Source organism: Protomyctophum parallelum (genome assembly GCF_964188405.1).
Source record: "Protomyctophum parallelum genome assembly, chromosome: 2".
Lineage (NCBI taxonomy): Eukaryota > Metazoa > Chordata > Actinopteri > Myctophiformes > Myctophidae > Protomyctophum > Protomyctophum parallelum.
Window position 1 is genome coordinate 58,328,011 of NC_139699.1, and position 17,025 is coordinate 58,345,035.

Consider the following 17,025-nt stretch of genomic DNA (forward strand, 5'->3'; position numbering starts at 1 on the left):
TAGCGTTCAGTAGCCTAGTGGACAGGCAGTGCATAGCAGACATCCTAGCGTTCAGTAGCCTAGTGGACAGACAGTGTATAGCAGACATCCTAGCGTTCAGTAGCCTAGTGGACAGACAGTGTATAGCAGACATCCTAGCGTTCAGTAGCCTAGTGTGACAGTGTATAGCAGACATCCTAGCGTTCAGTAGCCTAGTGGACAGGCAGTGCATAGCAGACATCCTAGCGTTCAGTTGCCTAGTGGACAGACAGTGCATAGCAGACAGTGTACAGTAGCCCTAGCGTGACAGACAGTGCATAGCAGACAGTGTATCAGATTCAGCAGTAACATCAGAAGACAAGTTATTTTTGTGCACAATCCTACAGTATACAAAAGTCGTCTGTCAGTAAATTGAAGCTAATCTTATTTCACTGACAGATTAATCTGTATTTATGTTTTGGCCTGAGTGCTGTGGGTACTGCATGCTGAGTGGTTTAGAACCATGTGAAACTAATGGAGCACATCCCAGTTTTCCAGCACCAGACAAAGTATACAGCTTCAAATTTTGGATAAACTCTCCCACTGAGCAACAGTGGGTCTATTAATGTCTAAAAGTAATAGGTTTTAGGCAGCAGTCTAGGCTTATCAACTTAAGACGTTGATTAGCTGTTATTTTGTAGACCGTCTGCATTTTTCTATATACTCTATATCTGTTGAAACGATGCTGTTTCAACGTCTATCTAAGCCTAGACGGCTAAAAGAAACTTTCATTTTTACCCCAGTTATAACCATTCTCATTCATTCTAGTTTTACAAAATTCACATTCTACACAATACAGGAATAATAATACAAAAACAAACAAAACAAAACAAAAACACCATGTGAAAAAATTTAACTAAAAACGAATCCATGTCTTTATATTATAAAGCATGTAAAGATTAAAAAAAAAAAAGAGAATCCACAATGTATATTATTATTATCCAAGGCTGGAATCAAGGCATTGAAATTGGCCACTGGTGATGGGAACTTTTACCAAGTGGACGTCGGAGAGAACAGGACACATTACTGAGGACAACTGGGCACGTTTATGATTGGGCACTTTTATTACGACTATGCAAACTGTGTGTGTGTGTGTGTGTGTGTGTGTGTGTGTGTGTGTGTGTGTGTGTGCGTGCGTGTGCACGTGTGTGTGCACACAGCTGGTAAGATATGTTATATATATTATATATATATATTAATGATTTACCTTCTGTTTGCTCCAGGCTGTTTAACATACTTTTCGCTGATGACATGATTAATGCCTATAATGTATAACACACGCCGACCTTCATTCCCTCATAGCTGAGGCCAATGAAGGGTTGGAACAAATATCCACATGGTTCCAAGCAAATAAGTTATCCTTAAATATAACAAAATCTAATTTCATTGTATTTAGTGGAAAAAACTAGAAATACTGTAAAGACTGTTTAAAGACATTTGTAACATTATCATTAACGACAATGAGATATCACAAGTTTCCTCTGCTAAATTCTTAGGCGTTTTAGTAGATGAGAAAAGGTTTCTAGGTCACTCTGTGTTGTATAAACTCTTAAGCGCTTTGAGCACTTGAAAACGTGCTATAAAAATGCAATTAATTTATAATATTGTCTGGGCCAATACACAAATACTCTACTGGTCAGCAACTGTCTTCTCTTAATTTATTTAAGAACAAATTGAAGTATGTTCTGATTAACCAGAATACTTAAATTATTCTTATTCTAATTATCTTTTCTGTTTGTATTTATTATTATTATTATTATTATTATTACATAATATAAGCATATTGACAATCCATTTTCGATAATCATGTCTGGTGTTTTATTCTAGACTTCTTCTGTATACTATGCAATCATGTTATTATTATTATGTATATTGTACTAAAATCATGTTTTTAAATGTTTGGTTATTGTGCACAGGTTAAGGCCTCGTATAAGGCCTTTGGGCTTCTTGCCTCCTAGCACTACTCAATTTCCCTTCGGGGATTAATCAAGTATATCTCATCTCATCTCTCACTTTCCTTTTTTATTTTCTACGTATTTCCCATTTTTGTGTTGTTTTTATACTGTGCAAAATAAAATCCAAATCAAATCAAACATCCACAGAGAAAGAAAATATTAAGCAATGTCACTGCAACCACAGGTATGAGCATGTGACAAAGTGTTTCAATCTTGATTCTGAATCTTGTAATGTCCTAAAGCACGTTTTTACAGCAATTTGCCTAAAGTTTAGGTAAAAAATGTAGGCCTGTTTTACCAAACAACAGTGCATATGTTGTTTAAGCCCTAAACAATGGGTGCAATTCTGTTTGGTATAAATACCTCAGCTCACTCATATACATTTGGATAACTATCCCTCATGCCAGTCTGTAGGTAATTAAGTGTTGCATGTGTGAATGAGTTGGTGTTAAATATGGACACGTTTTGGATGACTGTTCTAACACAACAGGGAAGGCAAGTTTAGTTAGTTAAGTATTATCTAAATATATCACACCAATCATACATTATTTCCCCAAATGATTCTTCAAAAGATGTAATGCTGATAGATGTTGTCTGTCCGTCTATCTATTATGTATAATGTTTCTTGATGTAGCATCTTTTGTTTTAGGAATTTGGCCCAAATGCATCTGCAGTAAATGCTGTCCATTGAATGTCCAATGCACCAATCATTAGAGATTAGACATGGATTGTAAAAAGTTAAATGAAATGTGCCCAGTTCTCCCCAAATATTGCACAGTTTTCTTTGAAAAACTAAGACAAGATTCAGGAACAGGTCTCTCTCTCTCTCAAAAAAGAAAAGAAAAATGATGCATTAAAGGCTGCCTCTTGTCAAACCATCAGGTTTCTTGATTCATCCATTGAATGAATGTCACGGATTAACCATATACTGTGCGCCGTCACGCACCATACTGTACACCGTCACGCACCATACTGTACGCTGTCACGCACCATACTGTACGCCGTCACGCACCATACTGTACGCTGTCACGTATCACATTTTAACACTCCAGTATGTGACACAATGTTGCTTATAGGCTACATTCTTTAAAACAGTCCTATTGGGCTACTTGCTGTGTTCTTCCTGAATGTGCACGATAATGTCACATATGTCCAAAGCACCAAGAGCAGAGAACCAACTCCTTCAAGGTCTTACGCAGCTCCCGACTCCGATAGGCATAAATGATGGGGTCAATCAGTGAATTACAGATGATGAGAATAAGGAAAAGCTCGAAGTTGCTGAAGAAACACAGGCAGAACGGATTCGTCGGGCAACTGATTATGAGGATGAGGTGCAGGAAGAAAGGACCCCAGCATATGACGAACACGCCGAGCAGGATGGTGAGCGTGATGGCGCCCTTCATGCTCGTGGCCTGCCGGCGGCTCTTGTGGAAGGCCACGATGCGCCGAGAGTGCAGGTGCGCCAGGATGAACATGTGCATGTAGAGGACGGCGGTGAACACCAGCGTGATGCAGAAGAACGTGACGAGGCACACGATGACGGCGTTCTCCGTGTGGTAGACGACGAACAGGGTGCTGGAGGTGACGCTGGCCGACCACACCAGCACGATGATGACCACGGCGCGCTGCGTGGTCATGATGCTGTGGTAGCGCAGGGCGTAGAAGATGGTGATGTAGCGGTCGGCGGCGATGGTGCCCAGGAAGGAGAGCGAGGACACCACGGAGCTGCAGATCATGACGTCGATGACGTTGTCCAGGTGCTGGAGCATGCCCGGGTGCTCGTACAGCAGGCCGTGGTCGTTCAGGAGCATGCATATGGTCTCCACCACGTTGCTGACGCTCACCAGCATGTCGGAGACGGCCAGGCAGCAGATGAAGTAGTACATGGGCGAGTGCAGGTTGCGGTTCTTGATGATGGCCAGCACCACCATGATGTTCCCCACCAGGCTGATGAGGCCCAGGGTCAGGAAGAGCTCCTGTGGGATGCGGATCTGCATGCAGTCTGTGATGTTCTGCTCCCCGCCGGCGCCGCCGCTGCTGTTCGTCCCATTCTCCACCATGTACATGAGCATGGGAACTGGATTTAGCTCCATGTGGTACATGAAGTTGTTGTGCTTGGTTCTGTTACCCATGACTCCCCCTGTTTCCTTGAGCATATGAAACAATGGCCTGACTGGACCCCCTTGCACAGCGCGGTACACTATAGTTGAATGAGAGGAAAGAAAACATGTTTTCCACCAGGGTTTCTGTATAGACTGAGTGAAACATTTGGATTCTGTGCTAAAATTAACTTGTTTAACCTTCATGTGCAGCTATATATAGGCCTTCAATAATGAGCTTTGACTGCTCAGTTCATTGTCATTGTTAATCCAAAAACATAGCCATGCAAGTGCAACCCTAAATATAATTAGGCTAATATTAAAATAACTTTATCCCCTGGCAAAAATTTCTAAGTCTATTATCAAGGCATCCTAAATGATAACGCTACGCAGCAGTCTGTAAAGTTTAGCCCACCTGTTTACCTGGCCGAGTGTCCTTCAGTGTCTATCTGGACAGAGGGAAGCTCCCGATCTGGGTAAACGGATCATCTCGTTTTTCGTCCTCATCAGATAATTCCTTGGAGAATAAATGGTCTGATATGTTTTCGAATCTTGAAAGGCAAATACCATAGTTTATTCCATCCATCCGTAAATCTGCAAGAAGAAGAATGGAAGGCTGTCTGCTGCTCAGTGGTTATTAATCCACTGGAAAGTGGAAACTTAATAAAACAGCATTTCCACTTTCCAACAAAGACAGTGTCGCTTATGATCCAAATGGACTCCTCCTCTCCAAGCGCATGATTCGCAGACTCAACTGCATCGTAGGCTATACTATAACAACGTGGAAACGTTTAGACATGAATAGCCATGCCCTATATCAAATCCTACATAAAATACAATAAAAATATATAATAGCCTACTAATAATCATCATCATCATCATCGCTTTTCAAAGACAAATATAGGCTGCACTTGACGCAGATCTATCTCTCATGCACCATGCCGCATGGGACAGATCTGCTCATTTATTTGTAATGCTTTGTAGTCTGTAGCTAAATGGCCAACGTTCTGAAATCCTAAATCTGAATTACAAAATGCCTATTGCGTCAGAATCATCTTTTTATTAGTTTTATAAGTTCTTTACCTGCGCGGATGCAGTTGTCCACGTATGCGGCACACGTACTGCACACCCGGCCCCATGCACTTAACCTAATGATTAAACACATGTGTGTGAATGAATGAATGAATTTTTATTTTCGTGTCTTGTCGTTAAGACCCATCCCTTACGGGATTATAAGACACCAACAACATAAATAAACAATATCACAAGTTCACTTCCCACACAGAAGTTACACAGTATTTGATCAAAACAAAAACAGAAATAAGCATCATCATAAAAATAAAATAAAATAGGCCTACGTCAAACCTATAAGTTTTCTTTGTCCGTATGTCCCAAGCTTTCTCTATATATTCTGCTAATGCAAATATCTTTTGTTCGAAAATCCATCTCAGTCGCTCTGCATCACTTATATAACCACATCACATCAGATCTATATTTTTACATCTGTTAAATAACTTTTGACGTAGCTCATGATAGGCTACAACGGGCAATAGAAAAGAAAATGGAACTCATTCTCAATATCATTTATATCACAATAGGTGCAAATACGTTCTTCTTCTGGAACTCCTCTATACCTCCCAGTCTCAAGGTGCAAGGGCAAGATCCCAGAACGAAGTTGGGCACATAGGGATCTTTGTCTTTTAGATAATGGGGCACAAACGTACTTTTCACTAGCATAACAGCTTTTTATCGTAACACATGTTCTCAGCTTTGGTTTGTATGTCCTGTGACCATTTGTTCTGAAATAAACTATAAAGTGTGTCTTTAACCGTGGAGATGTTTACAATTACAACCCTGTTATTTAGAAAACTGTCATGTAACCCAGTTCGTACAAGAGTGTCCTCTATTGCACTCGCCCATGTACCTGTGTGTGTGTGTGTGTGTGTGTGTGTGTGTGTGTGTGTGTGTGTGCGCGCGTGCGCCAGGGACACAACCAGGGACCCAGGGACACAGCCAGGGACCCAAGGACACAACCAGGGACCCAGGGACACAGCCAGGGACCCAAGGACAAAACCAGGGACCCAGGGACACAGCCAGGGACCCAAGGACACAACCAGGGACCCAGGGACACAGCCAGGGACCCAGGGACACAGCCAGGGACCCAGGGACACAGCCAGGGACAGAAACATATACAATAGCTCCTTAAAACACAAAATAACCTGCACTCGAAATGTTTATCTGAACAGAAACAAACTAGAAGGTGCTCCTTGGAGCACAGGTCTCCACCAGGTCAGGAACGTTTGTGACGTTTGGACAAAATGTCCTGGTGGCACTATAATAGCCTTAGCCATGGAATATTGAAAATCGGACAGGTCCGTGTTGATAACATGACTATAGAGATAGTGTGTAGGCTACCGATTTGCATTATGTAGGCTCTATAACAGGCCGTTCTGGAAAATTTGGGGCAGAGGTTCGGAAATGGCATGCATGGAGTGTGTGCACAGTTTGGCATGCAGCGACTGGGCCAACGCTGCCGGAGATCAGAGTTGTCCCCTCCCGACTCTCCTTCAAAACCTCAATCAAAACCCACCTTTTCAAGATAGCCTTCCCCAGCTGAGGTCTGGTTAAGATGTCCCTTGCTTAGCCTTTCATGTTTTTAACCTAGCACTGACATTTTTCTTGCCTTTTTGTTTGCATTTTGTTTCTTGAATTAAAGTTGTTCCTACTGTTTTATGTAAAGCGCTTTGGGTACTTAGAAAAGCGCTATATAAATCTGAGCTATTATTATGTACACTAACGGGCAGACGGGCCATGCCTTCGACCTGGTGGGAGACAATGAATTCAAGATAAATCCAGGATGAAGAGGATGCTATCTATTCTCAGAATGTTTCCCCTGGGAGTGGGTGTGGTTCAATTTTCGTTTTTTTAAAATAATAATTTGACTCAGGGTTACTAAGTGCACAATGACCTGTCCTTTAGTATCCTAGATCTTGGATTCTCTGTACATGTATAGGCCAATATTTCCCAAGAACTGCATGAGGGCAACTTCCAAGCAGTGGAAGGCCACTGCCAGGGCAAGCACAAGCTCAAAGAACCTCTTATCCACAAACAGAGCTCAGTCTGTGATATTGATGTTGATATGAACCATAGCTCCAGGTAAACTTCGAACAAGGACCTCATTTGATCATCGACAACAGTTGTAGAACAGTGCACCATCATGTGGCATCTTAAGTAATGGCGGAAGGGTGAAGTGTGGGGTTATGCATGGAGATATTTTGCTCCATGTCTCCTGACTTCATGTAGTTTGTGGGATCGGGAACAGCTTTAGATATATTGTGGTTTGTCAGCTCTATTGATAATTTAGATCAGTATCATGGGACATCTTCTACATTGTGCCAGATGAAAACCCTGCAGCGATACTGTCAAACTGCCCAGAGATTTCTTAATAAATGCGAGTAAATAATCATAATCATATGATGAAATGTTTTATGTCGGGGCTTTACTACTTTGTGGGTTAAGCGATTGGCTAGAATTGCAGACTCCCCAATACAAACTGACTGCAAAATAACCTTATTCATAAATGAATACTGAAACCGGATATAATCATCAAGGAAAGTGTATGCATGTACTATGCACTAAATCGCAGTGAGTTGGAAAACTGGCGAGTTCTCCGGATACCATCAAGCCACACAGACTAGTTCACCCTTTTCCAGCAAACTGGAGTAAATAAATATGTATAGAATGTTAATCTAACTGAAACTTAAATAAGAAAACCATTGCCGTAAAGCCAAAGTGGGAGTTAAAATATGTTTCTATTTGGAACAGAACCACGTTGATTGAATACATTTGAAATTCAATTGACTGCCAAAGAACCAAGATTTTAGCCTGATACAGGGAAAATTCATCCTTTAACATTTATTTCTGCACATATGAGAACATATCTTTGGAAGAATTAATTACATGAGTATTACATTGTAGACATACTTACTGTACTGTTGCTGGTGTGAACCATGGCTGTTTCGAGTGGTTCAGTTATGCCAATATTTCACAAACCATACCATTGTCTACAAAATGGAGGCATTTGCGAACCACATGGTGTACCAATATTTACTGATTAAACAGATCTTCCATCTTTTGGTGGAAGCTTAAACTAAGGAAAGCCTCTTTGCCATAATCATACAGTATCAATAATTGCTGGGAAACTTTCAATTACCATGGCTTAATTAACCGCCTGAAAATGTATCCCAACTTATTTCAGTTCACAGCTGTGGATAATAGCCTGATAACAACAATCAACGAGACAATGTTTTTGAATTGTTGCTTGTGTGTTTCAAGGGAGAACGGACATCGGCAATCAGAACAAATCCTTCCTTTATAACGGGTGTTAATTTTGTGATCATGTGTAAAATTGTCAACAAGCCAAGTATTACGTTTGTGATTAACAATTTCCCTTGAATGGGAAATCCTACTTGTGTTGTTTATGACAGTATATAATATAATTATGTCTTCAGATGAACTTTCAATTACCGGTAGTAAATAATTAAATATTAAAGTTAGTCGGGTTGTTAACTTTGGAATAAGGTTCTTTGCGGAAACAAACATTGACTGCGTCCCTTATGCATTGAAATTACAATGTGGAGTTGTGGACTAAATATAACTGTCATTTTGCCTCAATCATAAAACTTAATCTCAATCATAAAAATGCTTTTGCAAAAAACTAAACAAGGCTACTGCCAATAATGCCAAGTGATTATAAATTCCCACAGGTTATGGAAACAAACCCCTTTATTACATTTGCGTAATGCTCTCACATATTTCCTGCCATCTCATTTTACTGTAGTGGTTCTCAAATATTGTTTTAACCCATTTTGGGCGGGAACCCCTTTTGGTGTTTTAAACATTATAATTTAGCCATTGAAAAATAGCAGATCTACAAGCTCATAGCGCTACGAGCTTGTAGGTCTGCTATTTTAGAAAAATCGTGAATATGTGGCGCAAATTTGGAATATATATTTTTTCAGAGCCAACGTTTTTAACTAAAATCTTTGCTTCTGGGGCGGGTCCCTGGAACAACATATTTTCAGATGGAGGTCGGAGGCCAAATACATATAATTTTGGGGTCCTTGATATGAATTGTTGAGCAGAAAACTGGAGGATTTTAGACAAGACATTTTTAAGATTTCGACGTCAGGCCTAAATGGGTAAATTTCAAGGACCCCATAACTCATGAGCGTGTACAAATGGAACCGAATGGACGTCGTGGACCCTTGTTCCATTTGTACACTCTCAGAGTTACAGACCTGCGAGAGTACATTCAGAGCCCCCTCGAAATGAACACCGGGGTCTCGAGGGACACTTTGAGAACCACTGCTGTAGATTCTATTCCTCTTCAATCCGTGGTGCCCAGCCCACTCCCCCTCATTCCACCACTTCCGGGCGCCTTGCCGCGGTCTCAGTCCCATTCCCGATCCGGATCGTCCACGTCCACGTCCACGTCAGGGTTGTCGTCTCTCGGCGGCTCGGGGATGCGGATGTTGGCCAGCATGTCCCTCATTGCCTCCATCAGACGGTTAACTTCCTGATTCAGCTCCCGCCCTGCACGCGCCACTTCCATGTCGTCCTCTCGATTCGGTCCATCCTAAACCGAAAAATCAATAGACATCAATACAGCTATAGATTCTAGAGCAGTGGTTCCCAAAGTGGGGTTCGGGGACCCTCAGGGGTCCTTGAGGGAGTTCGAGGGGGTCCCCAGCTAAATTATAGTTTGTAACCAAATGGATCCTTATGGGTCTTTATTTGGTTCCATTTGTACACTCTCAGAGTTACATCAACAACCCCACCTAGGGTATGGGCACTGATGACGTGGAGGAGAGAACATGCCTCCAGCGTCCCCAGCGGGAATCGAACCCAGGACCTTCTAGCTGTGAGGTGACAGCGCTACTGACCACCTGAAACTGCCACCTGAAACTGAATTTGGACCTTTAGGTCAAACATTGTGTCAAAGCAGAAACAAGATTGTGTCAAAGATCATGTCCAACCTAGTCATTATAGATTGTATGGAAGATGCTTCTGAATACAATGCTAGTTTGACCACTTCAAACTCTCTAATCTTAAAATAATAACTGAAAAATAACTATCTGCGATAGTGCTTCCATAGAAAACATGCTGGCTTCATATGGAATCAGAATGACTGAAATGGACTGTAAATAGAGTGCTACAAAATCACTTGGATATCAGGTAAACATGAAACATAGGATAAACAAACAGTGTCCAAATCTAAATAAGTATGTGTCTATCTAAATAACACACACAACTTTGAAGAAGTAACTAACATACAGTTCATCTGCATAGTACAACTAGCATTTGCTAGGCAAAACTAAGTGATACGAATAAAATAACGAGTGCTAGGAATTTAAGTAGTAGAGTCTAAACTGGTGAATTCTCAGACAACAGAAATGGGGGGTGAGTCTGCACTAGTCCTGACGACATGCAGGTGACATGAGCCAGAGGCAGGGCTCCAGCGTGCGACATAATAGGTTGCATATGATACTTAATTTCTTAACGTGTGAATTAAAATTTAACGAGGTCGCACAGGTGCGACTTGCTGGAAGGAGGAGTGGAGGAGAAAAAAACATCCCGCAGTGCTTGCCCGTTCCATTGATAAAAACATTGGACGTTGCCTGACGCCCAGTGTTCAAAGAACGATCGTGGTCAGAGCGGCGCGATTACATACAAAGTCAATGCAAATATGAGAATTGTGCAAACGGGCGCAGCGCGACCTGCCACGGTACAAACTGGACGAACCGAGGCGAATATATATTCAGGTCTGAACGCAGTTTATGATATCCGAGACAAATTAACTAATCTTTCTCAGCTGTACAATTTCACTGGAGCGCAGCGCCAATATCTAACTGCATGATGATCAGTCATGATCTACACAGACAGCCGACTCCCGACCTAGCCCTGTAAACATGACTCTCGTATTCATACGAGTCATGACGCAACTTCACCCTGGTTTTTGCAGACGCTACATTTACAAATAATTAAAATATATAAACATTCGCATTTCAAATATAAAGTACTCACAAAGTGTCCCACGGGTGTTAGTTAGTAGCAGCGCCAGCGATTAGAATTTCTGCATCCCGCGTTGTTTAATAAAAAGCATTTTTATCCGAGGTGTTATTTTGCCATTGGCTTTCAACTACGCGCCCCTATCGGTCGGGAGGAGGGTGGCACTCGGTGTGTTCGATATATGTACGCTGACCGCCCTGCCAATACAGACTAATAGGCGAGTGCGCTCCCGGTGTGCAACTGTGGATTTCCCAAACGAACCCCGTTTGAAAAAAGTAGCCGGAGAGCTCGGATAAAAATGCTTTTTATTAAAGAACGCGGGACGCAGCAATTCTAATCGCTCGCGCTGCTACTAACTAACACCCGTGGGACACTTTGTGAGTACTTTATATTTGAAATCTGAATGTAATACGGAAATCTTGTAAATGCAGCGACTGCAAAAAACAGGGCAAAGTTACTGCATGACTGTCATGATAATTATCATGGCAGTCATGTTCCAGGGCTACTCCCGACCCGACCCTAAGCTCCCGACCCTAAGCTCCCGACCCAAACAATGAGTGAGGAGGTAAACTTGTTGTTTGATTAAAAATATAATGTGCCACGAAAAATAGCTTCCAAAGCTTGTTATGTTTGCATCGAGGAGGTAGCCTGTGTCCATACATGATGATCGGCCAACAAAATACATTAATCTCCTTCCCAGTGAGTGAAGAGCACTGATGCCTGATTTATTCTTCGTCGTACAAAGTGTGTGCTGAAAATGGCTGATCTACTAGCTCACAACGCGTCGCGTCCGTGACATGTTGTGAGCTTGTAGATCAGCTATTTTCAGCACGCGGAGATATGCAGGCTCTGAGCATTCAGAAACTTTTGCCTTCACAATAAAAGTATGCAGCTTTCACAAATTGGCCAACTTGGCCCATGAAGACAAGGAAAAGGATTAAGAATTCGGTGGCATTTCACATTGCAAAATATTTTTTCCAAAATGTAAAAATATTATAATAAGGAATTAATTTGGATAATGGTAATGGAATATTGTACAAATTGTCACTTTATTAATCCCAAAGATTTGGACTGCATTTAATTTTCAACACAAAACCTTAAACTGACTTTCTGTGTGTGCTGTGTGGAATATAAATATTGCCTTTATAGACTGAGTGACTTTGTGTTGGGTTCAAACCATCTACAGTGTTTTGAAGTATAACCAGGTAGGTTTCTGGTTTTTACACAGTGACTTTTGTAGGGGGTTTTATGATTCAAACCTTTAATGGTGGAAACCACTACAAAAATAAATGGCGCCGTATGTGGGGGCATGATAAGATCATGTATTAATACCACGCTATACAAAGAAAGAAATGGTGCTACCTAATTTCTGGTGACGCTACCAGATGAAAAGGTAGGTGGCACCAGTGCTACCTGTGAAAAAGTTAGTCTGGAGCCCTGGCCAGAGGAAGATGCAGAAAACATAACCAGATGGAAGGAAACTGAACTAGCCGAAAGAAGGAGTCTGCAGTCCTGACTGAGAGGGAAGGGAGGGGCATACATCCTGCGTTAGCTGATGGAGGGAGGCCTTAGTGAGCAGGAAAAGGGTGCAAAGGACGGTAGGGGTGGACCATGTCATGAAGGTAAAAGGCTGTCGTGCCCTTGATCGCCTTCTAGGTCGTCACTAGTGTTGTAAATTGGACAGCATTAAAGCAGCAAGCAGAAAGCCAGTGAAGGGAAAAGGGAGATGAGAGGTTTAGGGTGGTTGAAGACTGTGGCATCCTGCTGCATTCTGGATCCGTTTTAGGCAGGGCGGGGTAAGCCGTCGGTCGGGCTGGGAAAAAAAAAGAAAATGCACGCAAGCCCGCACAGCCAGTCGCAGTTTTCGTACTTCGCTAACATCGCTAAGAAAACCTACTGATCGACGCCGAGTGTCACAGCTTGAATTAACAGGAATGACCAACCTTGGATGAATATTAATCCATTATGTGGACCTGCTAAGTAGCCTACTTTGGTAGGTGTCAGAGGTTCCTTCAGAGGTAGTCCAAAGAGTTGGTTAACTACAACATCAAGTACAGCAATTATGACAACACTAAAGAAGTTTCCCATGTAAATGGAATAAAACTTTATATGCAGAATTATTGTGGGTTAATAAATTCTTCTACATTTAAGAGGTTATTTCAACCGGTGATCGCTTGCGAGCACGTGCACGTGTGTCCAACATGGTCTTAAGAGGGTTTAGTCATCATCTCTGCAGACTAGCAATCAGGGAGTTGCAATAGTCAAGCTTGGAGATGACTGGGGCTTGGCTAAAGAACTAGCCCATTCTCCATATGCAGACCGCGGCCATCTTACCATAATAAGTTAATGGCAAGGTGCTACCTAGGTGCAATTTCCAATGACAGCCCATTCATCCAAACAGAAAAGTCCTGTCTGATTGTATTAAACAACGTCAAACTCACCAATATTGCAGCTGTACGGAAAGCTTGAATTATTCTCTTTTAGTCCTCAAAGTGTTTGTTTCATAGAATAACCCAAGGACTCCAGGCTTGGTGGGCGCCGACAGCTAGGCCTAATTAGGAGTCACTGTCTGTGTCACTGAGCGTTTCTGTTCCGGATATAACACTTGTAGTAATTACACCATTTTCATAAGTTGGTAGCACAAACGGGCCCATGTAGTAATTAAAGGACATTTTTCTGCATTAAGTGCCAGAGCCTAGTAGCATAACATTTATAGTGTACAGGGTGGGGCCACCCCACAGAACTGGCATGCCTGGTGGGGCGAGATAAGGAAAATTCTGCATTCTTGCTTTGACCCACTTATCAGTTGACTGTGGGAAAAAATTAAAGGCATTTCAACAGCATGCATTTCAACAGCATGTAGATGCGCTTATCTACCCCCCTACCCCAACATTTCTTTGATTGAACATTTTCCCTATTTATTCTAGTTTGGAATTTTGTCATCCAATATTCCATAGGACCTCTAATAATATTTCAATTCAATTCAATTTTATTAGTGTCAAATCACAACATGTTGTCTCAAGACACTTTACAACCAACAAAGATCCACCCAGAGCAAGCAATATTGCGACAATGGTAACGAAAAACTCCCCTTTAGGAAGAAACGTCAGGCAGAACCCGACTCTAGGGTGGGCGGCCATCTGCCTCGATCGTGTCGAGGCAGATAGACCTAATAATACCTAGACCTAGACCTAATAATAATTAGGTCTAGGTTAGGTCTAGGTCTAGGTAGGCAACCTTTATTATCAGAAGAGCCATTTTTGGCCCAAAAACGTATTACAATTCTATCTGGAGCCGCAAAATATGTTTGCTTTGATAAAGCAAACTTTAATTATTTAAGATTTTTCTGGTCTTTTAAAATTACATTTTATTGTTTGCCAATTTCTCAAAGCATGTCAAGTATACTGTACCAGTAAGCCAGCAGCATTGGTGGTGAAAACAAGACGTAGATGTCTTATCATGAATACATTCTTCTATTATTCTATTTTCCTTCATTACATTTGATTCTTATTTTTATCTGGTGCATTGTTTTGCAATATCAAAATGAAAGAATAACTTTATGCCTACTACAAATTCAATAATAATGATTAGAAACTTCTTTGCCGTAGCAACTGGGAGCCACGGGAGATGGCCTATAAGAGCCACATGTGACTAGAGCCGCAGGTTGCCTACCCCTGGTCTAGGTCTAAATCATTTATTCTGACCCCTCCCCGAAAAGGCCAAGCTGTTCTGACCCCTTATCAATAATTTATATGGATAATAAGTATGGACCTAGACTGTTATTCGTCTCAACTGCTCAGATTTTGATGATCCTAAGAAAGAAAATTGTCAAAAGAGTGTTTTTTTATGTTTTATTACCCATATGAAACCTGCAGAATTGCTGTCTGGAACACCTGTGAGACTGTCTTTCGGAGACTGTGGTACGCTCAAATTTAGAGATAGACCAAAGGTAGAGATACCATTTGATTCTAGACAACCTATACTTAATGCATCTATAGACCCTATACATTGGCCACTGTACTGTGTCTATAGACCACTGTACTGTATTTCAACTCAACTCAACACAAAATGACCAGGTCACCCAAAGTGCTGTACAGGTTCAAATACAATTGAAATGGAAACAAAAACCAAAACATTCGCATATGTAGAGGAAGATCATGGACTATTTGGAATTGGAAGGGTTATCATACCAAAATATAAACTAGAGACATGTAGGAAGACAAAGATACCAGAAATGTACGGTCACCTTAGGTGGTACCTTTTTCTGAAAATATCAGTATTGGCCCCTGGACTATAATGCTAGAGGCAGCAGGACATTGCTTTACTGAAAAGAGTACTTCCAAACTCTGATGGAAAACTGCCTCCCCCTGGCCAGCCGGGCACCCGATGGAGGGGAAAGGAACTGGTTGGAATAACGTGTTCCTTACACAAGCTACGTCCAACCAGGGAGACTCCCCCCTGTCAGGTGTAAAGGAGCAACTTGGACACTCAGGCATGAAGGAAGCATGAGTTCAAGTCCGTTGCTCTCCCCTTGTCCCCCATATATGGGGACTAGGTTGGTGGAGGGTGTGTAGATGATTGACACAGGGGTGAAAAATGGGTTACAAAATCGTGGGATAAAAAATATATTTAAAAAAAACTCTGATGGAAACATGGCCGCGGTCTGCAAATGGGCAATTCAGTACGGGAACCCCTTTTGGTGTTTTAAGCATTGTTATACTTTAGCTATTGAAAAATAGCAGATCTACAAGCTCATAGGGGCACCGAGCTATGAGCTTGTAGGTCTGCTATTTTTGAAAAATCACGAAAATGTGGCGCAAATCTTTGAATATATATTCTTTCACGTTTTTTAACTCAAATCATTGCTTCTGGGGGGGGTCCCTGGAACAACATATTTTCAGATAAGGGTCGGCGGCCAATTACATATAATGTTTTGGGGTCCTTGATATGAAAAACGTTGAGCACCACTGACATACATACAGTAGGTACAGTAGGAATTAGAAGCATTTTTTTTTTTTTTTTTTAATCGTCCTCAGGTCTAAATGGGCTAGAGTCTAGCCCATTCTGACCGGGCACCCATTTTGGTGTTGGCATCATGTTATGCTTTAGCTATTGAAAAATAGCAGATCTACAAGCTCATATCGCGCCACCGAGTGGCGCGATACGAGCTTGTAGGTCTGCTATTTTTGAAAAATCGAAGACACTTTTAGAATCTGATCTCAGGTCAGAATGGGTTAATAATGAAACTGTCAGGATGTAATAGACATTTTTAGAATCTGATCTCAGGTCAGAATGGGCTAGACTCATTAGCGATGAATGGTCTGATGATCGTCGGGATGTTCAATTGTACAGTGCGGACCTAAAGGCTCAAGTGATCACAGCAATGTGTCCTGCAAGTTTGCCTTGAAGCAAAGCTTGATATACGGATAATACGGGACCACTCCCACATTCTGTTCAGTTGGAACAGAAGCCACCAGTGTGCCGTCAATGAAAAATGGAAATATCTTGCAAGGGAAAAGACTCCAGGGAGGAAGAGAAGCTCAGCCTTGAAGATAAGCTACGATGTGTGAAATCCACTAGTCAGTCAATTGCCATGACTGTATTTCTGCATGTATAAGGGACTATAACGGCTGTGTTATAACGTATCCAAATGTACACACAAATGATTGTGTAGTCTAAAGTTTAGACTACACAATCATTTGTGTGTACATTTGGATACGTTAACAATTTTACAGGCATATTCATGATTTTAGGGTTTAGACTCTAAACCCTAAAATCATGAATATGCCTGTAAAATTGTTTTGTTGCTAGGTTGAAAAACGTAGATCCAATGAAACCTTTTAGATGTGGGAAAGGCATGGTTGATTCATAAGCAAGTTAAT

The 17,025-nt window shown here is 41.6% G+C and overlaps 2 protein-coding genes across 3 annotated transcripts in view; both read right to left on the bottom strand.

The window, feature by feature from the left end:
* Positions 1 to 1,829: 1,829 nt before the first annotated feature.
* On the bottom strand, positions 1,830 to 5,215 carry mc1r (melanocortin 1 receptor). 2 transcript variants are annotated; one of them, XM_083791952.1, is made up of 2 exons: positions 4,496 to 5,215; positions 1,830 to 4,173 (listed from the first exon to the last, which is right to left on the bottom strand). In XM_083791952.1, the coding sequence occupies exon 2, from the start codon at positions 4,127 to 4,129 to the stop codon at positions 3,116 to 3,118; it is 1,014 nt and encodes a 337-aa protein (XP_083648078.1). In that variant the 5' UTR covers positions 4,130 to 4,173; positions 4,496 to 5,215; the 3' UTR covers positions 1,830 to 3,115. The 2 variants fall into 2 exon arrangements, with proteins under 2 accessions (XP_083648078.1, XP_083648079.1); XM_083791953.1 differs by having other exon boundaries at positions 4,488 to 5,215.
* Positions 5,216 to 8,837: 3,622 nt separating this feature from the next.
* tcf25 (TCF25 ribosome quality control complex subunit) overlaps positions 8,838 to 17,025 on the bottom strand; it is a 51,608-nt gene continuing 43,420 nt past the window's right edge. The window contains exon 18 of the mRNA XM_083759574.1: positions 8,838 to 9,710. Within this exon, the coding sequence (XP_083615700.1) occupies positions 9,525 to 9,710 (186 nt within the window). The 3' untranslated portion in view covers positions 8,838 to 9,524. The remainder of the gene's footprint in view (positions 9,711 to 17,025) is intronic.

Excerpts from the sequence above, each read along its gene's own strand:
- mc1r (XM_083791952.1), bottom strand. The coding sequence starts at position 4,129 with ATGCTCAAGGAAACAGGGGGAGTCATGGGTAACAGAACCAAGCACAAC.